Source organism: Cucurbita maxima, unplaced genomic scaffold (assembly GCF_002738345.1).
Source record: "Cucurbita maxima cultivar Rimu unplaced genomic scaffold, Cmax_1.0 Cma_Scf00003, whole genome shotgun sequence".
Taxonomy (NCBI): Eukaryota; Viridiplantae; Streptophyta; class Magnoliopsida; order Cucurbitales; family Cucurbitaceae; genus Cucurbita; species Cucurbita maxima.
In genome coordinates this window covers 4,014,986-4,039,979 of record NW_019272019.1, presented here as the reverse complement: position 1 = coordinate 4,039,979, position 24,994 = coordinate 4,014,986, and the positions used below count along the sequence as shown (strand labels likewise).

Here is a 24,994-nt window from a genome sequence, read left to right as displayed (position 1 = left end):
TTAAAAATCACATTTGTAAATATTATTTATATATAAATGAAAATTTAATAACGTTACCAACATCCAACCTCTTATTTATTTATTTATTAGTCAAACCTCTTATTTAATTAATTGAGCTAGCAGTTATATATGTATAGCTCCCAAGGCCCAACTTCTAACTAGTCGATATTCAATTAATTCCAATTCCAACCTGCAACAACCATCATTCCAGAGGACAAATTGGTAATTTCGTGTGTTCTATTGTTTTTTACATTAATCTTTTAATTTTTTAAATTTAAGAATATACTAGTTCCTCCAACCAAACCTAACTCCCGTGGTCCCCACTCGTTGTTCCTATTTTGCCTTTCGTTTTAAATTTATACATTATTTACATTATTTACGTGCATCAATCATGATATTCTGAAATTTATGTAAAAAACTTGAATTTATAATTAATTTCTGAAAATAAAAACAATTTTTAAAATTTTAAATGCCTTATTTTTTAACGGTAAAATCATTTATTAAAAAAAAAATGGTTCAATATGTTACCTCATTAATATATTTTTATCATAATTTTTATTTATTATTATTATTTTTTTAAGGATATTCATTTATCTGGTAAACCATGTTTTTCTCTCCAATAACTAAATGAGAACGTAAATGAATATTATATTCTTCGTTATTATTCCATTTTTTATATTATATTTAAATTGAAAATTGAAGTTATATTTTATAATATTAAATTAAGGCGTACGTTGTTAAAAAGTTGTGGCTAAACATTTTAATTAATTTTTGTGCGTAGAATATTATTGAAATATATAAAAATTATACAATTTAGAAAAAAAAAAATCCTTAATAAAATATTTTCTTAACATTAAGGAATACTTTTAATTTATAATACCCTTTATATGTGAGACTCGTTTTCAAGCCCGATCAGAAAAGTCGACTAGTTTACTTCAACGGCCCATGGGCCCTAACTAATGGGCCTTTTATTCGTTCATTCATCTTCCACTTTCCAGCCCAATTGGGCCCAAACAATAAACCATATAATTTTCTTCTACCGACAAATAATTTTATTTTAAGTATGACAAATAAAAGAATAAAAATCTAATTTCTTAATTTAAATTCCCATTCAACTCCTCCACGCATTATTTTCAACTTATTTTTATTAATTAATTCAATCCTCCAATTAACTACACATACTAATTAATTTTTTTATTGATTTGTGACGTCATCATTTTTGTCCACATCGATAATACTCATCTCTTCGTCCCCCTGGTAGAACGTGGTAGAAGGAAGCATTTGGACAAGGAGGATGGTTAGTGTTACCTAGCTAAATCAAACTTAGCCACGTGGACCCATGAGAAGCTGACGTGCGTGTTCAACAACTGCTGATGAGTCAAATACGTGGGCACTTATTCAACTGCTGAAGAGAGGGAACTGACACTTGTCCTTTCTCATCCTTCTTCTTAGCGGTTAATGTTATTAGTTATTTCCGTTGAAGAAGCTGCCTTCGCTTTGCCCTCACACGTGTAGCACCGAGCGTACGAACTGTGGGCCCTGAAAAGGTTGTGCCGGTAAGATGGGCGGTTGGTTGGGTCCCACTTTGTTCACGACCCGACCCATTGACCTGTGATTCTATCCTTTTATTCTCTCTATATATATACTGCCTTCACTCTCGGTTTTCCCTCGCTCTTTGCATCCGAAGTTCTCGACACGTTTCTCTGTAATCATCTTCTTCCTTTATCTTCCTCTTTTTCTCCGATTCAATTCTTCCAAGCCGGAAATTCTTGCTGCTCTTCGAATCTCTTTGTTCCATCTCCTCTTTGCTTTTTTTTTTTTTTTTTTTTTTTTTCCAGAACGCATTTTCAATCGGTTTATTCAGAAGCTTTTGTGTGGTATTCTTCTCATCGTTCTCCATTTGATCTTTTGTCGCTGCGATTTTCATTTCCTGGAATTCTATATCGGTTTCTCAAAACTTATAAGCATAATTTTTCTCTGCTGTGTTTTATATTTAGTTTATGTGTATTGTTTTTGTCGACTCTGCTCTTCGTTTCTGCTAGGTCGGTAATTTTTCAATTATGATGTGCCTGAGATGACTTTTATTGGAGTATAGTGATGAATTTGGAATGATTTGGATAGTTTCTGTTATCGTTTTTTGAACCTCATTTTTAGCTGTTTGTTTCTCGGCCTCGGTTCAGGCGCGGTACGAGATTGTGTGTGTTCCTTGATATAAAACTTGAAAGTACGTATCTCATTTTGCAGATCCATGGAAAATTTGGGAAACGATTTCCTCGATTACCTTGTTGATGACTATTACGACGTGGATAATTTCGATGACGACTCCTTTTTTGGTGACGACGAAGCGCAGAGGAACAGCGACGCGGAATCTGTGGACGATGATTTTGAAGAGGATTTTGAGATGGTAAATTATCCGTGCCTTTCCATCTTTTTCCCTTCGTGTTTGCTTTGGTTAGGGGAACTAATAAACAATTACTGAAAATGACGTTCGGCTTCGACAGAGCAAGTCAAGAACTGATACATCTGCGTTGGAAGCTAGAAATGGGAAAGATATACAAGGCATACCTTGGGAGAGGCTTCATTTTACAAGGGAAAAGTGCCGTGAGACACGTTTGAAACAGTACAAAAACTACGAGAACCTCTCACGCCCTCGCGAAGACCTCGAAAAGGTCAGTGGCTCTGTCGTTATCTTACTTTTTGAGACATTGCGGAATTCTCTCTCTTTTATAACTATGAGAGAATCGCTTTTCTCAATCAAACAAATTGAGAATGGGAGACGTCGATTTCGTTTGGCAAGTTGCGTTTGATTCAAGTAAATTAGCTATCGCATGTAATTCCCAATTTACTTTCTTGATTTTTAAATAATATAAAATATCGATTTACTATTCATTTACTTTTTCGTAAGCCCCCCGGGCTACTCTCCTTGATCACGTTTCAGAAATTGAAAACGAACACTTTTATGATTGAAGAATAAACATTTAAATATCATGCACCTAGATAAACTATCTTACGCTTTATATATATATGTAATCAGTTGGTTTTCTTGCCCTTTCTCGTTGAACAGGAATGCTTGCAAGTAGAGATGGGACATGCTTTCTATAACTTCCAGTTCAATACGAGGCTTGTGAAGTCAACAATTGTGCATTTCCAGGTTGAGATTCTTTTTCATTGCATTTGTTTATTCTTCTTATCATACTGGATAATTATTTTCGGTTTAGATGTTCGTATTTAAGGTTGTTTAGTTTGGAGCTGTTTTTATATCTGATTGAGGTGGACTACAATGTTTCTGCATCGTCCTTTTTTCTTTTTATTTTTTTTCTTTATTTTTTTAAAAGTTTATCCTTATTTATTTTAATATTTTACTCCAACCATTGCTGGGTGGTGCTTTATCCACCGAGCATGCTCAATTTGGAAAAAAAAAGGTCGCCTGACGTAGTGGCTTTGATGAGTCGTCGGTGTCAAGATACTGATAAAATCGAATTTACCCTAAACTCACCTGCTTAAGATTTTGGGTTCAAAGGTGATTTAGCATAATATCAAAGTAGGAGTAGGAGTCTAGTGGTCAAACTCAATTAATGTAACTTCCACCCAATTAATCTTAGTATACTTGGTCAGGAAGACGTTTCTCTTTAATTTATGATTCTGTGTTCTCTCAAAGAATCAGTTCCTCCCACAGCCAATATTAGTCATATTGCAGCTTAAAGAGTCTTCCTCTACCATGGATTCAAGCGCAATAGAACTAGTCTTTTATTGGTTGTGGGTGTTCAAATCATTGAGTTACAGATTTGCTTTATGCTTATGGTATACACTATTTCTTTCGGCACTTAACACTGTTCTGTTATTGCTTCTCCGAAGTGGGTGAACTAGTTCTGTGGAGCAATTATGATAACTGTACAGTCAACTTCTAGAGTTACACCGTCCTTGCCTTTTTCGTTTTTATAATTTTTCTGTTTTTCCCTGTAGATGCAACGTTTCTTTTGATGTGTATCCTTACTTTTTGTTTCGAACTTTTTGTGAGGAAGTTGTTGATGTGTTACTTTAATGGCTGCTAACTATGATATATGGAATTAACCTCTCTCTGTCATCTAGGACTGCTATTTCACTTTATTTCAGCATGTAACGCAGGTGGGAGTTATAACTGAGCAGCTGGCGCAACCTTTAAATGGTATGATAGGAAACCATCTGAGCATTTAAGGCATAAGAGGCTGTATGAAAATTGCTTTAGTTAAATGTTATCGATGCCCTACACTTAGGGGTTTGTCATCGAAATATTTTTTTTTATCCCTTTACGCACTTCATGATGTATTTCAAATGCAAGTTCTGCTTCGATGCTTCAACTTGGATAATTTGTTTGATACTCTTCTTATTAAGTTTATTTGTTTGGCCTATGTTGTTCTACTTTATTTTTTGGTTAAAAATGCTGGCATCCACACGTGTCAACTATAATTTTCGTTGAGTTGGCCAAAGCATGCACTCATTTTCGTTTGGAGTCTTACTATTCTTTAATTTCGATTTATTGCTTTTGATAATTTAATACATGATTGTATTTTTAGACAGAATTTCAATTTCTCAGTTCTGGAGACTGGTGTTCACTTTCACCAGTTGCTAGTCAAACATTTAATTATGTCTTGTCTTTGTATTTCTCTCAGCGAGATTGTATTTATCATTAGTCTTAAATCTTGTATCCTTCGAAGATTATCTCATGTAACTGTAAAACTGCATGTGTTATACTCTGAAACAAGGCTCAGAGTCCTGGGGTGGGGTGGGGTGGAAGGGAGGAGGCAGCCTCTGCCAAGCGGGTGGGCCTCACTTATCATAGTTAACCTATGCCTTTGTATGCCACGTTTCTGTTTCTGTTTCTGTTTCAAGATTGTCTGGTGGTGGCCGAGTCTGTAGTTACTTTGCAAGGCCTAAAAGCATCGTTGTGGTCTCTAATTTTACCTTATTTTGTGCACTTTTTTCTTTCCAATGTTTTGTTGGAACTTTTCTTTTAGTTTTCATTCTTTTATATAGCTTTTTGGTGTCCTTGATAATTATAATGTCTTGTTGTTTCTATACAAGCAATTGGTTTTTATTTTCACCTGCTGTGTGGAATCAGCCTTCTGCAGGGTGATTTGGTGAATTGTTTGTTTATTTGCTCAAAGTTGTGTTGTCCTTGTTCATATGTGAAATTCAGCACTGTCAATTAATCACAGAATTGACGACATTTTAGTATTCTGAAGTTTATTAGTGAAGTCAGTTAGTCACAACAGAGCGATGGCATTAGGTTTCTAGAGTGTCCCAGCTGACAAGTTAGTCAAGTATTTCGCTTTCTGGAGTTGGTTGAAGCAGACACCACAGAATATTATTTATTCATTATTTCGTACTCATTTATCTTAAATTTGAAGATTTTATCTCCTAAACATCCTTCGGCAGTCACTGATGTTGCCACAACTTCTGTTTTTGAATCTGTGCAGCTGAGAAATCTGTTATGGGCAACTTCAAAGCATGACGTATACTTAATGCAGAACTATTCAGTGTTGCACTGGTCTTCATTGCTTCGAAGGAGCAAAGAAGTACTAAATGTAGCTAAACCAGTAGTTCCCACTTTGGTATGTGGTGCTTCGTTGTGAAGACATCCTTTCCAGATATTTGTATGACATATTGATTGATTGTAGTTTTGATGGCTTGTGCAGAAACTCCCTGGACTGATGTCTCAGCCACTTTCCAGAGTACAGATAAGCACTATGGCGGTTAAAGAGAATCTGATTGTGGCCGGTGGTTTTCAAGGGGAACTTATTTGCAAGGTGTGCAAGTCGAGAGTTAAAAACATATGAGCACACTCGATAACTTCATATTCAGTTTCCTTGTGGGTCTGAACATTGATTTTTGTCTTTCTTATGCTTCGTTCAGTACCTAAATCATCCAGAGGTTGCATTCTGCACAAAAATTACAGCAAACGACAATGCCATCACTAATGCTGTGGATATTTATCGAGATTCAACGTAAGCATCACTATCAATGGGCAAAATTATCCCATTGAGTTTCCTACTAGCATACAAAAAGTTAATACCACAGTTAATGATCATTCTTTTATTGCAGTGGTGGAACAAGGATCATGACGGCGAATAATGATGCCAAAGTCAGGATTTACGATGCCGAGAATTTTTCTTCCCTTGGCTGCTTCCCGTTCGACTGGTCTGTAAATGTGAGTGCCTTCCAGTCGGTTCTTCTTTGTTACTGTTTTGATAATTCGAGGGTCTATACTGTGCCCTTACACCGTTCTCATACAGAACACATCCGTCAGCCCTGATGGCAAGTTGCTTGCTGTTCTTGGGGACAGTCCAGGTTGCTTGATCACTGATGCGAATTCTGGCCGAGTGAGTATTTCTTGCCTTGCCTTGCCTTTTCAGTGGATATTATTGTGCATCAATCGATTTAGGAAGAGAATGGAAAGGGGCAATAGAAATAGTAGAATACTAAATGGTAGGTTTGAACAGGCTATTGGGTGCCTTCAAGGGCACCTTGACTACTCTTTCACCTCCGCATGGCACCCAAATGGGCATATTTTGGCCACGGGAAACCAAGACACAACCTGTAGGCTGTGGGATGTGAGGAAAATGTCGGAGTCCATGGCTGTTCTTAAAGGGAGGATGGGGGCTATAAGAGCTGTAAAATTCAGCTCGGATGGTAGATTTGTGGCCATGGCGGAGCCAGCAGACTTTGTCCACATCTTTGATTCCCAATCTGGTTATATTGAAGGGCAAGAGATTGATATGTTCGGAGAAATAGCGGGCATATGCTTCAGCCCAGATGCTGAATCTCTGTTTGTTGGCGTGTCTGATCGAACCTACGGGAGCTTATTAGAGTTCAACAGGAGACGTGATAATAAGTATTTGGACTCCATGATTTAATGCCATGCCTGGAACCAGTCTTCTACCTGTAAATAACCCTCCCTTTCAACAGTTTGTGTATGGGTCCGAAAAAGTGATAATAGAGCATAGGCACAGTGTTTGTATACGGAAGTTGAGAAATTCAGCCTGCATAGAACAAATAAGAGAATCTAGTGAAGCTTGAAATCGCAAATCCAATAGTTCAAAATAGCACAAACTAATTAACATCACAAAATTGCGAAGTTTTGTTTTTTTTTTCTTTTTCTTTTCTAGGAATTTCATTTTTGCTTCGCTTATTCTTGTTGGATCCATAAGCCAATCTGTAGGTGTTTCTTTCGTTTTACTTAACTAAATGATAGATAATTTCTTTCTTTCATTCTTGAATTGGATTAAATGGTAAACTCGAATCTTTGGTTGTAGCTTTTCTCTACCATCTTTGTTTTTATTTGATACTTTTATTTACTACGAAAAGAGATCCTTGGAATTATGCCTTGATGCTGGGTCTTCCTATTCATTGGTCTCATATTTGTCTATATTTATCATTTAAATGGACAGATTCACTAAAATAAATTGTTTGAAACTGCACTTATTCTATACTCTTCTACCCGTATTCCCTAATATTCTCATCTTTTTTGGTCAAAACTTTGTTCAAAATAATAGTACTAATGAATTAATTTGTTTATGTAGTCGTTGATGTAAAGTAACTAACAGCATTTTGATAATTCATCTAAGCAGATTTGTTGTATGTGAGATTAATCTAAAATCTTATATAAATGATAAATAAGGAACTATGACCTTTTCTTTTTCCTGTCTTTTTATTGAAATGAAGGATTTTAACTGACAAAAAAAAAAAAAAAAAATTTATTTAGTCGTATATGATTTAAGCAACAAAGAAACAATAGAAAATAAGAAGAGAAGAGACAAAGGAAGGGCGCCTTCATCGATTGTCATATACGCAGACTGGCAGGCACGTGACCGACATCTACGAAGTCTCCATATTACCCTCGTCCCGTTCAACATGGCTCCAATGTCCACTCCAGATTCCCTCCCTCTCTCTCAGCTCTAATTTGGTCAATTCCCATCCTCTCCCGTTTCTTTCTCTTCAGACGCTGCACTGAGCGCGTGGTCTTCACATCATCGCGCCATCGCTTGTCCCACGCACTGAGGTGGTATGCGCGTGGGTCAGTTCACATGAGTAAAACCCACGGCTCAGTCTGCAGGATCAGGCGCCGGAGCCCAATAGCTTCCTCCCCCACGCACGTGTTCTGTTCCATTTCTACCCCTACTTTTATTCTTCCCTCCGTAACCTGACTTTAACTATGGTTCTCAAAGAATTAACCACGGTTAAGTTTTCCTTCCAAATTCCAAAAGTCTTTCCCTGTCGTGTCGCCCGTTGGTCGCCTTCCTTTGAATTCAACGCCGGCGACTGCATGGCCCCCCATATTTGCATTAATCTCAGCCGTTGGATTCCAAATCATCATCATCACTTATCTCTTAAATTCGTGGCCCCAAAAATTCTCTCTTTAAACTTTGGAGTAGATTTGAGAGAATCATTTTACTAAAACCACAATCAGAATTAATTGATTTCCAAGATATTGTTTACAAATCACCCCATTCAAATATTCTCATTTACTATTCAGTTGACTATTCAATTTTATACTAGCATAATTACTCAACTATAAAAAATATATAATTTATAAATTAATTTGAATTATATGTATTGGATGAAAGTCCACCGGGAATAATCATGAGTTTATAATCAAGAAATATTATCTCAATTGGTATGAGGCCTCTTAGGGAAGTCCAAAGCAAAGCCATGAAAAACTTATGCTCAAAGTGGACAATATCATAGGAGAGAGTTGTATTTATTTAACAATATAATTGTCTAAACATAATCTTAGAAGAGCAAGAAGTGTACTTCTAATACTAATTTTCTTTATATATATTGTTAGGAATCATGAATCCCACCATGATACGGTATTGTCTACTATGAATATAAACTCTCATAATAATGTTTTAGACTTCTCTAAAAGATCTCATACCAATAGATATTATTTCTTATTTATAAACTCATTATCATTCCTTAAATTAGCCACCTAAACTTCTTTCAAACCATCCTATATATATTCAAGACCAAATTAAGAATGGAAACAATAATTGATATATTGTGGCCTCAAATAATGGCTCAACACAGCTTTGAAGTACCATGTTTTAAATCCTCTCTATGATAGCCAACTATGCTGTAGCTCCCTGGGAAAATTCCAGCATCGTGACTCGTAGACACGTTTAAACAGCTACATTGACCAACCTTCTTTTATTATTCCAATTATCTTATTCAATGCATAATAAATGCACGTTCTCACCATTTAAGCATCATATCAACAATCAACTTTATTATAAAATTTGTCAAATGTTCTCCTGAATCAACCCACGAGAACATTTCATCCACCCATATAATCATATAATCATGTTGTTATTTCCGGAAGTAAATTCTATATTTAGCACAAAATAATAATAATAATTAACTTTTACTATAATCATAATTAGTGGGTGGAATGTGGAGCCGATTCATTAGGAACAATTAGTGAAAGAATTAAGCCTCATAATTACACAATTAAAATAGAGAATTCAAAATTTCCACTTACCCGTTTGCCCACTTGCTAATAAATTCAGGATGCAATCCAAAAAACTGACACAAAGCTTGGAAAACCGTGTGGGCTCCCAGGTTGAGTAATTGAATCACAGCCATCCACCAGCTTCATGCCGATGATATCCAACGGACAGGATTTGAAGAATCAAGAATAGTGAGAAGGGGGATGAATCGTTACCTACAAAGCAAATGAAAGAGTTAAGATATTTGTCAGTAAGTGTGAACACGAGAGTTTTTTGGTCAGCGAAACTTTTAGGAGAATCAGAGATGATGAGCGTAACTATGAAGCTAAGTTACGGCGGATAACTGAGATTATTAAACGAAACGACGCCGTGATTAAGGTAAGTGAATTCCAGGCATTAGAGGCTTATAAATAGGAGGCTGCTCGTGGGGAATAGGCATTGTAGGCAGAGAGACAGTGAGAGTTCAGAATGGCTAAAAACCAAAAGAAACTCTGTTTCAAGTTTGAACTTCCTTCTTCTTCCTCTTCTTCTTCTTCTTCCCCCCTCTGAAACTCCCTGCTTATCTGAATCCCTTTCTGTTCATTATATCTTCTTTCAGGTTCTGGGTTTTGGGTTTGTCTTTTCGGGAATGAACAATAACCAAACTTAGGATTGTGCAAAGGCAGGTGTTCTCAGAGATCCAGGATTTGTGTGTGTGTGTGTGTGTGTTTTCTTCCATTTTTCTTTAGGTTACTTCGTTTGTTTTTCTTCTTATGGTCAATCAGCATGGAGGGTGAATTTAGTCCCTCAAGGTTGGTTTCCTTTTCTTCTTCTTCTTCTTCTTCTGTTTTTCATTTCCTTCTAGAGTTGAAGGGGTTGTCTATTTACGGACCTCTTTGATATTTTCAGTGGTGGCCTGTTCTTTCTATTTTAACAAGAATCAGGTTCATCTGTAAAGAGATACTTCTTTTTTTTTTTTTTTTTTTTTCCCCTTTTCCTTTTGGGGTCATTTCATTTTTGGCGGACCATTGAAGTAATGGTAACTGCCATGGATTTCTACAATGAAGGACCTCAAACAGACCACTTTGGTGGTGAACTAATGGAAGCGATTTTACCTTTTATGAAAGTTGCTTCCTCTCTCTCTACAAATCTTCCATCTTCTTCTTCTTCATCACCAGCACCATATCTCCCTCCCTGTACCAACGACCACCTCAGCTTCTCTCACTCTGCCCCTCAACAGTCCACTTTGTACTCAAATGGCTGCTCCACTTCGATGAACCCAGAATTTTCAGATGGGTTCTCGACCCAAAACCTCGTTGGTTTTGAACAGCCATTCGCAATTGGACCCCATCAGTTATCATTACCTCAAGACCTTCATTCCCAACCTCAAATCAATCTTCTTCAAAACCAAACCCCACTGCCTTTAGCTTTGGCGCATCAAAACCATCAACCACTACCCTGCTATGAACAAATAACGCCCAACTTCCTCAGCCCCAAGTCGACCCCAATGAAGCAAGTGGGTTCGTCTTCAAAACCCACTAAGCTTTACAGAGGGGTCAGGCAACGGCATTGGGGAAAATGGGTGGCCGAGATCCGACTCCCAAGGAACAGAACTCGGCTCTGGCTCGGTACCTTTGACACTGCTGAAGAAGCTGCCTTGGCATATGACAAGGCTGCCTTCAAGCTCCGAGGTGACTCTGCCAGACTTAATTTCCCCCACCTCAAGCACCAAGGCTCCTGCGTTGAAGGCGAATTCGGCGAGTATAACCCTCTACATTCCTCAGTTGATGCAAAGCTCCAAGCAATTTGTGATAACTTGGCCAAGCCACAGAAACAAGGCAACTCAAAGAAGCCTGTTACTGCAGCTAAGAAGTCAAGGTCCCAATCCTGCTCTATCGCAGACATAGCAGCTGTGAAGGTGGAGAACTCCTCGTCGCGGGCTGTGACAGAGAGCGACGGGTCTGCAGCGTCTTCACCTTTATCAGATCTTTCATTTCCTGACTTCACAGAGCTGCCATGGGATCAGAATCTAGCTTGGGAGACTTCAATGCTAGAGAAATATCCTTCTGAGATAGATTGGGCATCAATCTTACCTCAATAATTCGATCGAAATCTTCAGCAGCACCTGCAACGGATTTTTTTTGAGGTTGCAGGCAGAGACACAAGGTCAAATTCTTTTAAATGGGCATCGTGTCAATATCATGTAAAAATGTTCATGGTCAGCTGGTTTTTTTCTTGGTAGACCATGATATGGTTTAATTTTGGTGTTCTTTTTTCTTTCTTCAGTTGCAGTAACTGTAACCATTTTTTGATTGGTCTGTTACTGTTGTCTAATATTTGCAGTAAAACAATGATTAGTTCAACTTCGTAATATGGACCAAAGATATCCTATAATTAACCTATTAACCTGTATACTCTCCTCTTTCAACCAGAAATTTGTCGAGGGTTGTTAGGAAAATACTTCTAGAATGGCTAATTATGAGAGGATCATGAATTTATAATAAATACTATTTCTATTTTTCTAAAATAAAAAAACATGAGCGTTCAGAGTGAACAATATTGTTTTATTGGAAAGGTTGTGATTTTTAACAGGTATCCCTCTAGTAGATTATATGAAGAAAGAGCATCCCTCTAGCAGATGATTATACGAAGAAAGAGCGAAGGAATGTGCATGTTTTTTGGGGATTTAAATCACTGCTACAACCTTAGGTAAAATTTATCAACTGATTGAGGTTCAAATAACTCTTGTAAATTACCTCCAACTATGGCGCATACATTTGTTAAGAAGTGAAAGAAAGAGATCTGCTCCTCTGTGAGTGTCACCTGAAAAATGCAATATGATCGGAAGTTAAGACACCCCAAAAATTCTGAGACATATCACAAGGCAAAAGCCATTTAGAAGAAAACAACTCCATGAAAAGAGCTGAGAAGCTTTCTCCTTCTATGCCCCTGAAGTGTTGAGCTACATGGAACAGGGTAGCATCGAAGTATAACCTTAGAGAGAGAGAATCAAGGGGCCAGGAAATATGCTACGATGTTCATTGAAAGTATTTCCCACTCGTCGATCCATCCAAAGGACAGCATATCCTTAATGGAAAAGTTAAGAAAAATTGGCAAATGAGTAACTTGAGTTCTTTTTTCTCTCCGTCATCCACACTAGTGAGTTTTGGATTTAGGCAAAAAATACATTCCACCGAGTAAGGATGATTTACCAAACTTCAAACAAACAAAAAGAAGCCTACCCGTACTTAGGGTACAACACCTGGAAAATCACCTCCAAAAGTTAATCTGCTAATAATCATGTAGCAAATTTCTCATTTCAAACTAGTTGCTTACATTAAAAGTATTCCACTGAAACGATGCTAATGGATTATGTATCTGGAAGCACGATAATCGATTTGGATCAGACAGAGCCCAACCTTTCCTAGGATAAGCTTCACACACATCTTGATAAGAATTACAGGTATCGCGAGGTTAGTCTTATTTGACCATGTTATCAAATTCCGAATTGGCAGGCCAGTCCGATCAAGAACGAGTAAGCTACCGATGTCCCCGGATTTCTCCCGAAGAACTTGAAAATGCAATCAAACATTGTTCCAATACAAAACTCCAGAAAAAAAAAAAAAAGAAGTATACAGTTACTGCGCCATAGCAGGAACGGGAATACGCCTCATTCTGCTCGAATCTGCCTCCATGTCTCTATAAATGCCTCTCAATCTGCACGGAGAGGATACAGAATCGATAACAAAGGAGAAATGCAATACAGGACTGAATGATGTAAACGACAATCATTTACATTTTGGAGTTGGGGATGGCATAACACCACATCAATAACACCACATCAAGGTCAAGGTCAGACTCTCCAAAATGGTATAATATTGTTTAAAGTATAAGGTTTAATGTCTTTGATTTAGAATTTCCAAAATGCCTCGTGTCAATGGAGATAATATTATTTACTATTAAACTCATAATCTTACACTAAGTTAACCAATGTGTGACTCATTCACAATAATCTTCCATAATCCTCCCCTTTAACAAAGTACACTATAAGCCTCCTTTGAGGCTCATAGAGCTCTCAAATAGCCTCTCTTTAATCGAGGCTCGACTCCTTTCTCTGGAGCCCTCGAACAAAATACACCCCTTGTTCGACACTTTAGTCACTTTTAACTACATGTTCGAGACTCACAATTCTTTGTTCAACATTTGAGGATTCTATTGACATGATTAAGTTTAGACTATGGCTCTGATGACATGTTAGGAATCACGGCTAGAAAATATCTATTCTACTGACACGCAGCTCGATGTCTAGCTCTAATAGCATTTGTAATAGTCCAAAGGCTACAACTATAAAATATGGTCTATTTTGGCTCAAGCCCACCGCTAGAAAATATCTTTATGTAAAGTGCCTGTGATCTCACATATTTAGAGATATCCAAATAAGATTTTATTTATTTATTTTTATGAATAGAGATTTTTATCAAAAATATGTTATGGTACTCGTCCCACAAATTAAATAAACATATTTGAAATTATTACAATTGCACTTTTATAGTAATAGGATAAAGCTTGTTCTAACCTAGCGAACAAGTCAGTCGTGAGAAATTCAGACTGCATAGATAATGTTTATATAAGCTCGAACCTCGAATCATGTTTGAGAGAAATAGTTTAGAAAACGTGAGTTAGAAAATACGTTGAAAACAATTAAAAAAAAGAATAATATTATAAGATAAAAGTAAATAGACGACAACAACCATATTTCATTAAATTTTAAAGTGCCGTGAATGGTCATGAGTCACGAGTAGGCCCCAATTTGTGACCACAAATTAACACCCAATTGCTTTGCTTTCCAACGCCCACTCTATTCTAAATTAATAAAAATATCGTTTAAATAATACATTTTAAATTAAAAAAATATATGCTATTTTTTTTAATAAAATAATTAATATTTTATTTCAAAAATACTCTCAAATTTTGAAAATACCTTTATATTTTTAAAAGAGTTTTATTAATACTTTTTAACTTTTAAAAAAAATTAAAATCACTCTTAGAGTTAGTACGGTCGAAATTTTAAAAATAACATCAACACCTTTTATAGTTATAAAAAAAATTATTATTATTATTATTATTATATTGTTAATATATGAACGAATACAATAGATAGAAACCTCAAGGTTATTCTCCAAATTTTTTAATGTTACTGTTTAAAATTTATGAATATTTTTGAAATGCTGTAATAATATATATATTTTAATTTTAAAGTTTTTAAAAAAGTTTAAAAGTGTTCTAATAGTTTTTTTCGTGTTTTTTAGAATTTTTTTAAAGTTTAAGAATGTTATTCAAACATTTAAAAATTTGCTAGCAGTGAGACGCGTTTTAAAATCGTCAGACTAAATAGACTTTGCTAGCAGTAAATTTAGGTTATTACATTGGTTTGAAAGAGAAATGAAACATTTTTATAAGGGTGTGAAAACTTTTTTCTTGTAGACGCGTTTTAAAACCGTGAGGCTAACGGCGATACGTAACGGGTCAAAGTGCAGTGTGCTTGAATTATTACAAAGGATATTAGAGTCAGGTTTCGAACGATGTACTAGCGAGGATGCTGGACTCCCTCGATACGTAACGAGTCAAAGTAAATAAATATAAGAGTGTGTTTGAGTTATTACAAATGTATAAGAGACAAGTTTCAAAAGGGATGCTAGACACATAGATACATAACAGATTAAAGTAAATAATGTCTATTGGTTGTGGGCTTAAACTGATATAAATGGTATTATAACAAGTCAGAATAAGATAATATCTGCTCGATGTGAGCTTAGACTACCGAGAAGTAAAAGTAGACAATATCTGTTGGGTCGGGTTTAGACTCTTCCAACGCGTGACTGTGACTGTGAGTGCGACTGAGCGAGAGGAAGGCCATTTTTTATGGCGTGGGCTCGCCAAGTTGGGTGAATGATTGGGTTATACAACAAGCCTCGTGCCTCTTTACAAGAACCGCAGCCCCGCCTGTTCTTTAATCCTTAACCTTTTTCTATATCTCAGGCAGGCAAAAAGGAGTGTTCTTAAATTTTACAGATAATAAAGCAGAACCTCTCACGCATCCAACAAAAAGCAGTAGGGGTCCAAAACACCAGATCCTGACTCACCTTTCTTCTTCTTCTTCTTCTTCCTCTGTTTCCTCTGTAAAAATTGTCCTTAAAAACCCCACATCCCAAACCTTCCAATGCCAGAATCTTCCTCTTTCTAGGACACCATGAAATTAATTAGAGACATTAAAGCGATCCCTTCACCGGATTTATTGGTTTGTTTCCCTTCTCGCTCGCATTTCGCTTTAATGCCAAACCCACTTTGTAGTCCTGTCAGAGCGTCTGATTCGAACAAGCTCCGCCGTTATCACCGGCGGAGGAAGTCGGCGGAGAGCCCGGTGGTTTGGGCCAAAGCGAAGACGATAGGGGGGTCTGAGGTGTCGGAACCGTCGTCGCCGAAAGTGACCTGTGCAGGGCAGATTAAGATGAGGCGGAAGAGCAGGAAGAGCTGGGAATCGGTGATGGAGGAGATAGAGAGAATTCATAATAGGAGGGAATTACGGCGGAGGAGGTTCAATTGGGTCGAATCTTTAGGGTTCAAGAAGGATATAATGCAATTCTTAACGTGTTTACGGAGCATTCGGTTTGATTTTGGGTGTTTCGGAGCTTTCCCTGAAGCAGAGTTCACCTCTGAAGACGAGGAAGAAGAGGAAGTGGGTGTCGAGGGGAGCGATGGCTCCAGAACGGCGTTTTCTAAATGGTTCATGGTTTTACAGGGAAGTGGGGTCCGGAGAGACGGCAACGGTCTCTGTACAGTTGATGATGCATCGATTGGGCCGCCGATGGCGCCGCCCAGAAACGCGCTTTTGCTTATGCGCTGCAGGTCTGCTCCGGCGAAGAGTTGGGTGGAGGAAGCATGTTCAGAGGAGGAAGAAGACACAGAGGTCAAGGTGAAGAAGAGCTTGAAATGGCTAATGGAGGAAGAGAACAGAGAGAGCAGGGATTTGGTTACGAGGAGTCGGAGTTGGAAGGTTTGATCTTACTGGGTAAGGAACTCAGATCATCATGTTAAACTTGGTTCTAAACCTACTAGTTAACTGTTTAAACTTAATAGATATGGTCTGCTCAAAATTTCTAAAATGTGTATGTAAGGGAAAGGTTTCTAATAAGATCTCACAGTCCACCCGTTTAAGGGCCGAGCGTCTTAGCTCGCACTCGTTCCCTTCACCAATCGATATGGGACCTCCCAGTTCACTCCTTTTGGAGGCCCAACATCTTTCGTGGCATGCCGCCTTTAACCTAACCCAAAGCATTCCAAAAGTTGTAATTAGAAGCCGTGTATACTTTATAGACATAATTATCCAATCGAGAATAAGATCTTATGACAAATAATGAATGGTCGATGTCTTGGTTCATATCATATATTTTATAGGACAGATGGATCCTCGAATCCATTTAGTTCACACGGACAAATGTCTCCTCTACTATTTCTCGATTATCTATTAAAAGTGAGTTTATGATATAACATATTTATTTGGTTAGATCCTCACTCGAACCACCAATATTATTTTTGCTATAATTTGAAAATACAATATTAAAAACAAACTCCTTATAGAAAATATCCTCTTGCTATCTTACTCCAACACTCAAAATTATTTTAATTTCAGGTTATTATAATAAATCAAATACCATTTCAAGGCTATTTTTTAAATCAGCCAATTGAAATAAATTATTGGGCAAATTGGTTGTATATTCCACGTCAGCATTATCGTATGAATATTAAAATTAAAAAAAAAATAATCAAGATTAGTAACAACATAAACACAGAGACGGGAGTTTATTAGATTAGAACCAAGGGATGAACAGGGAGGTTTGTAATTATGGCGTGATTAGCGTAGAGCAGCAAAATGGCGCTCAATTCTTCCTTCCGCAGCCTAACCGTTGACACTCTGACCTCTAGAAATCCCAATTCGATTCCACTTTCTTCCTTAACCCTATAAATCCTTCTGATAATTCATCTGCTCGTCCACAGCTAGCCGGAAAATGAAGAACCGTGGCACTAGAAAGATTTCTGTGATATGGATTCCTTTCTTTTGTCTCTCATTCTTCCTTTTCGGTATGATCGCCACGAACAGGTTTCTATTTTCTCATTTCGATTTGTTGTGATTCTCTGTTTTTATAGGGTTTTTTTTGTTGATCGGGGGGTTTGGATTTCTGGGTTTTGCAGTAGGTTATGGTTGGTGCCGGAATCTGATGGTCAGGTCATCTCCCGTCGTCGACATGAGCAGGAACTTCAAATCGTCTCTGAAGATAGCTCGATTAAGATGGTGAGTGTTTGACATATTACGACTCATTCTGTTGCCTGTTTAGTCTGATTTATTTTTTCTTGGAAATTTTGAAGCCAGCGGAAAAAAGGGATGTGATCACTGCAGTCTATAGAACTCACGAAGCAATCCAGTTTAGTGCAATTCTTCTTTATTTCCAATTTTTCGTTTCCTCATTCTTCCGCTTTGGCTTAACAGTGAAACAAATTTGTGGAGGTGTACAGATCTTTGGACAAGAAAATTACAATGCTTAACATGGATTTGGTGGAGGCTAAGAATTCCCCGGAGATGCATTCCTTTGATAGCTACACACCAGCTATTGAATCCTCTGGTAAAGGCAGCCTGCCGAAGAAGAAAATGTTAATGGTGATTGGGATAAACACAGCTTTTAGTAGCCGAAGACGTCGCGATTCGGTCAGAGAGACATGGATGCCTCGAGGTATCTTGGTCCTACCTACTGTTCTTATGTCTCATTTTGATCATTTAACGTTATGTTTCTGCTAAAACATAGCTTGATGTTTGGTCAGGGGAAAAGCTGTTCCAGTTGGAGCGAGAGAAGGGGATTGTGGTTCGGTTTATGATTGGCCATAGGTATATTTGCGTTTCTTGTGGGGTATTTGGCTCTAGCTACTTGTTTGAAATTAGATGCTGGGAGAAGCAGAGATTAAATGTTTTTAAGGCCATCTTAATGTGTTGGGTGTTTTGAGAAAGCTTTACTCTTTGACTATTTAACCAAACGTGTGGAAATTTTGAAGAATGCTTTAAAGTTCCTCTTCTTTTAATGAAGGGTGTAGAGGAAGGCAGTAGAAACTAAAAATTGATTCATGGTCATTTTCACATTATATGAGATGGGGGTGTAAACTTATAGAACAAGCAGAAACTTTTCTTCTCCACGCTAAGAAGTGTTGTGTGCTGGTCTGTTTACTTTATAAGATGGTCCAACGTAGAACTCAAGTGGCGAACTTGCAAGCTATACTACGACAAGTGTAACAGCCCAAGCCCACTGCTAGCAAATATTGTTCTCTTTGGGTTTTCTCTTTCGAGATAGCCCAAAGAGAACAATATCTGCTAGCGGTGGGCTTGGACTGTTACAAATGGTAGGTATTAGAGTCAGGCATCGAATGATGTGTCATCAAGGACACTGGGCCCAGGGATGATTGTGAGATCCCACATTGGTTGGAGAGGGGAACAAAGCATTCTTATAAGAGTGTGAAAACCTCTTTTTAGGAGACAGTTTTAAAACCTTGAGGGGAAGCCCGGAAGGGAAAGCCCAAATAGGACAATATCTACTAGTAGTGGACCTAGGCTGTTACAACAAGACGGTACGGCTCTCTGTTTTACAATCTGATACGGACAGTTTCTGGATTGCTTTTTGTCACTCAAAACTCTGTTTTAATAGATGGGCCATACAAGTTCTTTGTTGGTGGTTCTCTTTTACAAAGGCAGCAAGAACTGTCAATCTACCAGCTTTCTCTTTTCACCTTCTTTTTCTGAGTACTTGAGTATCAATGAGAACTAAACTTAGACTGGCCTTTCTGATTGTGATGAACATATTGTTTATATCTCCTTGTTCAGGAAGTAGCCTTGTTATGTGGAAGTCGTTCTAGTCTTTTCTCCCTTGAACTGGTCCTTTTATATTTGTGCAGTTTAATCTTGATGCATTATATAACTAGTTTGGTATTGCTTCCTTGTTTTCAATGGAACTAACCTCATTGATTTTCGCTTGATTAGCGCAACTTCCAACAGCATTTTGGATCGTGCAATTGATTCAGAAGATGCCCTGCACAAAGATTTCCTTAGGCTGGTATGAGAATTTACATGGAGTAATTATGATAACAAGGAATGATTAGACATTCAGCTTGTAAACTGGATCATCATGTTCAGGAACATATCGAAGGGTATCACGAATTGTCTGCAAAAACAAAATCCTTCTTTTCCACTGCCGTTGCTCGATGGGATGCTGACTTCTATGTTAAGATAGATGATGATGTCCATGTAAATTTAGGTATGTTTCACGTTTTTAAGCTGTTATTCCTTCAATTTCTGTGAAAACTAAATATCCACTTATCAAGATTGAGTTTCTTAATTCTTTCTCATCTAGGGATGCTAGCTACTACTCTTGCTTACCACCGTTCGAAGCCCCGAGTCTATATCGGGTGCATGAAATCTGGACCTGTTCTTTCTTCCAAGTAATTATCATGGACTGTCTATCTATCATGTTCATTGCAGATTGATTGTCTCTGTCATTTCTTCCCTTTTTTGCACATTGATATCATTCTTTTGTTTGTTTTGTGCATTCTTAAAAAGGATATGTGATGATAATTTTGCATTTTCTTTATACCACAGGAGTGTCAAATACCATGAACCTGAACACTGGAAATTTGGAGAGGAGGGAAATAAGTATTTCAGACATGCAACTGGGCAGATTTACGCAATCTCGAAAGATCTAGCCACCTACATGGCGGCCAATGAGTAAGGATATAGCGTTTCTGCTTGCATTTAGAGTTATGTAAAGTAAACACATCATCTTAGCCACATCTTTGATTAAAATCATTCTTGCATCAACATGAGATAAGTTTCTTAATATATTCAACTTTGTTCATATAATTAACTTGTCCCCACTTCTTGATGATGTGAGTTTAATTCAAAGAGTTGAAACTTGTGATGCAGGCCAATTTTGCATAAGTATGCCAATGAAGATGTGTCCCTTGGTGCTTGGTTAATAGGCCTTGAAGTCGAGCATATAGACGACCGTAACATGTGCTGCGGGACGCCACCTGGTAATGTTTTACTTATATATGGACGATTGTGAAGTAAAGAACAAACGATTTCCCAAACCCCATTTATGCAAATTCTTTTTCCTTTATTGCAAAGCTTGGTTTCTCTTCTAAGACAAAACATTTGCAGATTGTGAGTGGAAGGCACAAGCAGGCAATGTATGCGTTGCATCATTTGACTGGAGTTGCAGTGGAATATGCAAATCTGTTGAGAGGATCAAGCATGTCCACGAAAAGTGTGGTGAAGGGAATGGGGCTGTCTGGAGTGCATTAATCTAGTTGGGTTCTTGACATTATTCTGCTGTGATCAGACAAAAGCTGGACACTGTTTGGGAGTTGAACATCGCTTCCACAAAGCTTCCAATTTTGTTTGTGTAAGTTAAATTCATCGATACCTCTTGTTCTTGTTCTTTCGTAGTCGCCCCTTCTGACTATATGATTCAAGTATTACTGCCAGTGTATTATATTGTTGAGTTCCTATTCAATGAGTCAGATTCTGTATGTGTCCTTTGTTTGTACAGTGAAAAAGAAATAAAATGATCATGATTTGTGTATTCTTTTCCTCTATAAGATCCTTGCCTTCTGATGTAATCTGGATCTGATATCACTGATGAACACGAGGAATACCTAAAATTTTAGTGGCATGAGTTATGAGTAGGCAAAAGGGTAGGAAATCAGCTGCATTGTTATCATAACCAGATAGGTTTGCTATCAGAATATTTGCTCTACATGAAGCACAAAGAACTAAGAAAGTAAAAGCTTCTATCTAGGAAAAAACTTGAAGAGAAGAGAAGAGAATAGAGAGAGGTGTGCTTGTGAAGAGAAAAAGCTAGAAGAAGGCTGAGCTTGTGCGCCGCAGTTGATATCTAGGCATTGGAATTGGATTTGACAAGAACATTCTTTCTACTTCCTGAAAAAATAAAAGGATTCTACAGTTTCTTAAATCAAATAGATTCACTCAGCTGTGTTTTTTTGTTGAAAATATGACTCTGTTTAGATGAACTTGCCTCTTGCTTTCTCAGCCAACTATTTGTTTTCCTCAAGCATAACACCTCATGCTCCAACTGATTCGTATAAGCCTAGAGGATTAGAACGAACGAAGAATGAACAAACGTATGATTAATATCACGAAAAATGTTGTTATTTTTCCTGTGTTTGATGGAAACTTGAAAGATAGATGCATGAATTTACCTGTTTCCTGGCTCTGGACCTTGCAGCAGACTCACGGTTCTTGATCATTCTCCTCTGCCTTCTTTCAATAGTTTTCTCCTTTATATCATCCAATTGTCTTCGTTTCCGTCCAGAATTACCCTCATGGAAATCGGAGTTTGACGAGGCGGATGTCGTGATCGACATTGCCTGCAAATTGTAAACACCAATATCTGGTACACTCCCATGATTATTGTAAACAGCTTGAGAAGCTGGCAACTTGGAATCAATGAGTAATGCTCGTTGGTAATGCATCCATTCCATCCCTTCTGTCGAGGCTGAAACCTCGGTCATTAGATCGGGCTGTGGCTCGACATCACCAGCCCTTTTCCCGAGAAACAACGAAGCCGTGGCTGCTGCTGAGGCAGGAGGTGAAGAGGAAGGGTTATTATTATGTACCAGCTCTGCTTCTTCCACAGACATCACATTCCTCAAAACTATGTCATCTAAATTCATTTCCTATTCTAAAAGAAGGCTCCTTCCCCCGCACCAGTGCTTATATTCCTGTGCTACTTCAGAATCAAGGAAAGAAGGAAGGGAGAGAAGCCAAATTGGTGGAAGTTTTGTGGAGAACCCATAACTGAGATTTGAAAGGATCTGGCAGAAGGTGATTTGTTGAAGGGGATCCGATATTTTAGAGAGGGTAAGAGAGAAGTTTCTTAGTTCAACAGCCGAACCTGATATTCTTGCTAATTTTGTGGGATACAGAGATGGAAATTCAATGGCTTACACCATTCTAATATTTACCAATCTGCTTCACTTTCTTTGTCTTTCATTACAATGTTTTAACACCCTTTCTTATCAAATGTCATATGAAAGGTTTGTGAAGTGTATGCCATTAAAATGCAAATATTCTATATGACCATGCTTTATGGGTTGGGATGTGACCGTGCCTGTTGTCAAAACCGCACCTTCAAAACACACCCTAGCCTTAGAAAAACGTGACCGTAACATGTGTTAGATGGTGTAAACATGCCCTAGACAAACATGATTGTAACACCTGTCATACTGTGCCTGTTGTTAGAATTGCATCTTTAGATAACACGTGCTAGACAAACATAGCCGTAACACCCATCAGACGATATAACATGCCCTAGACACGCATGATCGCAACACCCATCAAACGGTATAACATGCTCTAGACAAGCATGATCGTAACACCCATCAAACAGTGCATGTTGTTTAGAATCACACTCTCAGATAACACGCCCTAGACAATCATGACTCTAACATCTGTTAGACGGTATAACATGCCCTAGACAAGCATGACCGTAACACCTATCATACAGTGCTTGTTGTTAGAATCACAACTTTAGATAACACGCCCTAGACAAACATGACCGTAACACCCATTAGACGATATAACATGCCCTAGATACGCATGATCATAACACCCATCAAACGGTATAACATGCCCTAGACAAGCATGACCGTAACACCCATCAGACAAGGTATGTTGTCAGAATCGCACTTTCAAATAACACGCTCTAGACAAGCATGATTGTAACTCCCTACACTGATTCCTGTTGTTTGAATCACTCTCAATTAACCCGCCCTAGACAAGCATGAACAAAACTGATTATTTAGTTAGTTTTATATCGTATTTTTAAATATTTGTCAAACAAAATACATAAAAATTTCATCCTATAAATTAATTATTATAATTACTCATTTTTTAAGTTGAATTAATTAATTACTATTATATGAAATTTAAGGAAGTTTATTTATTTTAAAGTTAACATTAATCAATTTTTAATTATTGCACTTGACATTAAAAACAAAATATATAATAATTTTTTTTTATAGAAAATACATTATTAAAAAGGCTACGATATAATTATATGTTCTACAACAATGGATTTTGTGGCATATAAATATCCTATAAATTTAGCTTCTTTAAAATTTTGAATTAATAGAATATGGATGAGTTGTCTCAATCTCCTTTATGGAGAGCGCGTCCCGCGCGTGGTAAAATTCCCTTTCCTACCGACCGAGACAAATGCTTCTCTTACAATCGACCTCCGATCTCATCTGCTGATTTTCACCCTAACGCCGGCCCCTCTTTTTATCTCTCTCTGGTTCTCGTTTTGTCGTTTGATCCGTCGCCATGAATATCGCAAAACAAAGATCTGTTTCTGTTTCAAATCCTTTATTCTTTTTGTATGTTTGGTTCGTACTCTTACTGTCGCTTACAGTGAATCTGAGTAATGCGTCCATCCATTTCTATGATAAGGAGGTTTTCGTTGATGTCGGTAATGCTTTCCTTCTCTCCGGCGGCAGTGAAGGTCTTCAGGCTTCTCTCTCGGCCGATTCCGATACGCCTTCTATCCGCAATGGCCAATCTTCTATCCAGTACTCTTTCTAACTCTTTGGATGTCTAGATTTTGATGGATGTATTTCTTTTGTGAGTTCTGTGCATAGGTTTTATTGTGGATATTGTCGTAGTTGGAATTTGATTGATTTTAATTTGGCAGTACTTTGGCTAGATCTGTGTTCGTTTTGTTATGCCTCTAAAACTTGATTCATTGGTGAGTCAGAAAATTCAGTTGCACACTTGTCTTCTTGTTTTCTATTTGTTTGCTAACTCTAGCAATGCATTAAGTGAGAGGACTCTATCTTTACACGGATCTGACGTTCACACATATGCGCACATTTATTTTTGTGTATTGCCCGCTGCTCTCCTTTTGAACTAGGCTGGAAAAGGAGAAGGATTCTCCTGTCTTCAAAGAAGTTCGACATCTTTATATGACCTTTGAACTCTTTGATCACTTATTATTGTTCTCAGTGGCCACTCCAAGTTACGTAGTACTGTTCATCATCCATTGGACTCTCTATTTGAAACACTTGTCTCTTATTTAAAAAATGTTAAGCTAGTTAGATAGAGGATCACACTAGGTTTATATTTTTTTGCCTTCTTTTATTTAGTTGATGTTAATGTTTGTTTCCAATGATTAATGATTAAGACTTCCAATTAGTGTAAAATTGCTAATTTTAGTTTGGTTAATTGGCTGTAGTTATTTATTTAAAATCAATGAACATCTGAAATAGCCATGTATTTGAAGAGAACATTCTTATAATTTTTTTTTTTTTTTTTTTGAAGAGATCATGAACGAAGTGAACTCTTTTTTTATTTTTTTTAATGAATCATGCGAAAATTCCAAAAAAAAAAAAAAAAAAAAAAAAAAAAAAAAAAAAAA

At 37.3% G+C, this 24,994-nt stretch overlaps 6 protein-coding genes across 16 annotated transcripts in view; 5 read left to right on the top strand and 1 right to left on the bottom strand.

Moving 5' to 3' along the window:
- The first annotated feature begins 1,685 nt into the window (after positions 1-1,685).
- LOC111474295 (uncharacterized WD repeat-containing protein C2A9.03-like) lies at positions 1,686-7,065 on the top strand. Of its 10 annotated transcripts, none has more exons than XM_023119453.1 (10): positions 1,686-1,959; positions 2,244-2,404; positions 2,502-2,669; positions 3,065-3,151; positions 5,457-5,591; positions 5,676-5,786; positions 5,893-5,984; positions 6,082-6,187; positions 6,273-6,359; positions 6,480-7,065. In XM_023119453.1, the coding sequence occupies exons 2-10, from the start codon at positions 2,249-2,251 to the stop codon at positions 6,891-6,893; spliced, it is 1,356 nt and encodes a 451-aa protein (XP_022975221.1). In that variant the 5' UTR covers positions 1,686-1,959; positions 2,244-2,248; the 3' UTR covers positions 6,894-7,065. The 10 variants fall into 10 exon arrangements, with proteins under 10 accessions (XP_022975221.1, XP_022975214.1, XP_022975220.1 ...); XM_023119446.1 differs by having other exon boundaries at positions 2,493-2,669; XM_023119452.1 differs by having other exon boundaries at positions 1,687-1,705; positions 2,245-2,404; positions 2,493-2,669.
- A 2,853-nt stretch (positions 7,066-9,918) lies between these two features.
- On the top strand, positions 9,919-11,835 carry LOC111477331 (ethylene-responsive transcription factor RAP2-13-like). Its single transcript, XM_023121410.1, has one exon. It carries the CDS (start codon positions 10,501-10,503, stop codon positions 11,563-11,565), a length of 1,065 nt encoding a protein of 354 aa, XP_022977178.1. The 5' UTR covers positions 9,919-10,500; the 3' UTR covers positions 11,566-11,835.
- A 3,409-nt stretch (positions 11,836-15,244) lies between these two features.
- On the top strand, positions 15,245-16,835 carry LOC111477333. Its single transcript, XM_023121411.1, has one exon. The coding sequence runs from the start codon at positions 15,715-15,717 to the stop codon at positions 16,522-16,524; it is 810 nt and encodes a 269-aa protein (XP_022977179.1). The 5' UTR covers positions 15,245-15,714; the 3' UTR covers positions 16,525-16,835.
- A 480-nt stretch (positions 16,836-17,315) lies between these two features.
- Positions 17,316-21,144, top strand: LOC111477330 (beta-1,3-galactosyltransferase 7-like). 2 transcript variants are annotated; one of them, XM_023121408.1, is made up of 11 exons: positions 17,316-17,622; positions 17,715-17,814; positions 17,889-17,944; positions 18,036-18,250; positions 18,339-18,402; positions 19,543-19,615; positions 19,696-19,816; positions 19,913-20,000; positions 20,158-20,283; positions 20,482-20,591; positions 20,719-21,144. In XM_023121408.1, exons 1-11 carry the CDS (start codon positions 17,531-17,533, stop codon positions 20,865-20,867), a joined length of 1,194 nt encoding a protein of 397 aa, XP_022977176.1. In that variant the 5' UTR covers positions 17,316-17,530; the 3' UTR covers positions 20,868-21,144. The 2 variants fall into 2 exon arrangements, with proteins under 2 accessions (XP_022977176.1, XP_022977177.1); XM_023121409.1 differs by having other exon boundaries at positions 17,433-17,603.
- Positions 21,145-21,257: 113 nt separating this feature from the next.
- On the bottom strand, positions 21,258-22,459 carry LOC111477334 (ABSCISIC ACID-INSENSITIVE 5-like protein 2). Its single transcript, XM_023121412.1, has 3 exons — positions 21,780-22,459; positions 21,596-21,667; positions 21,258-21,498 (listed from the first exon to the last, which is right to left on the bottom strand). Exons 1-3 carry the CDS (start codon positions 22,251-22,253, stop codon positions 21,418-21,420), a joined length of 627 nt encoding a protein of 208 aa, XP_022977180.1. The 5' UTR covers positions 22,254-22,459; the 3' UTR covers positions 21,258-21,417.
- A 1,254-nt stretch (positions 22,460-23,713) lies between these two features.
- Positions 23,714-24,994, top strand: part of LOC111477329 (transmembrane protein 87B-like) — a 4,811-nt gene continuing 3,530 nt past the window's right edge. The window contains exon 1 of the mRNA XM_023121407.1: positions 23,714-24,149. Coding sequence (XP_022977175.1) covers positions 23,905-24,149 — 245 coding nt within the window. The 5' untranslated portion in view covers positions 23,714-23,904. The remainder of the gene's footprint in view (positions 24,150-24,994) is intronic.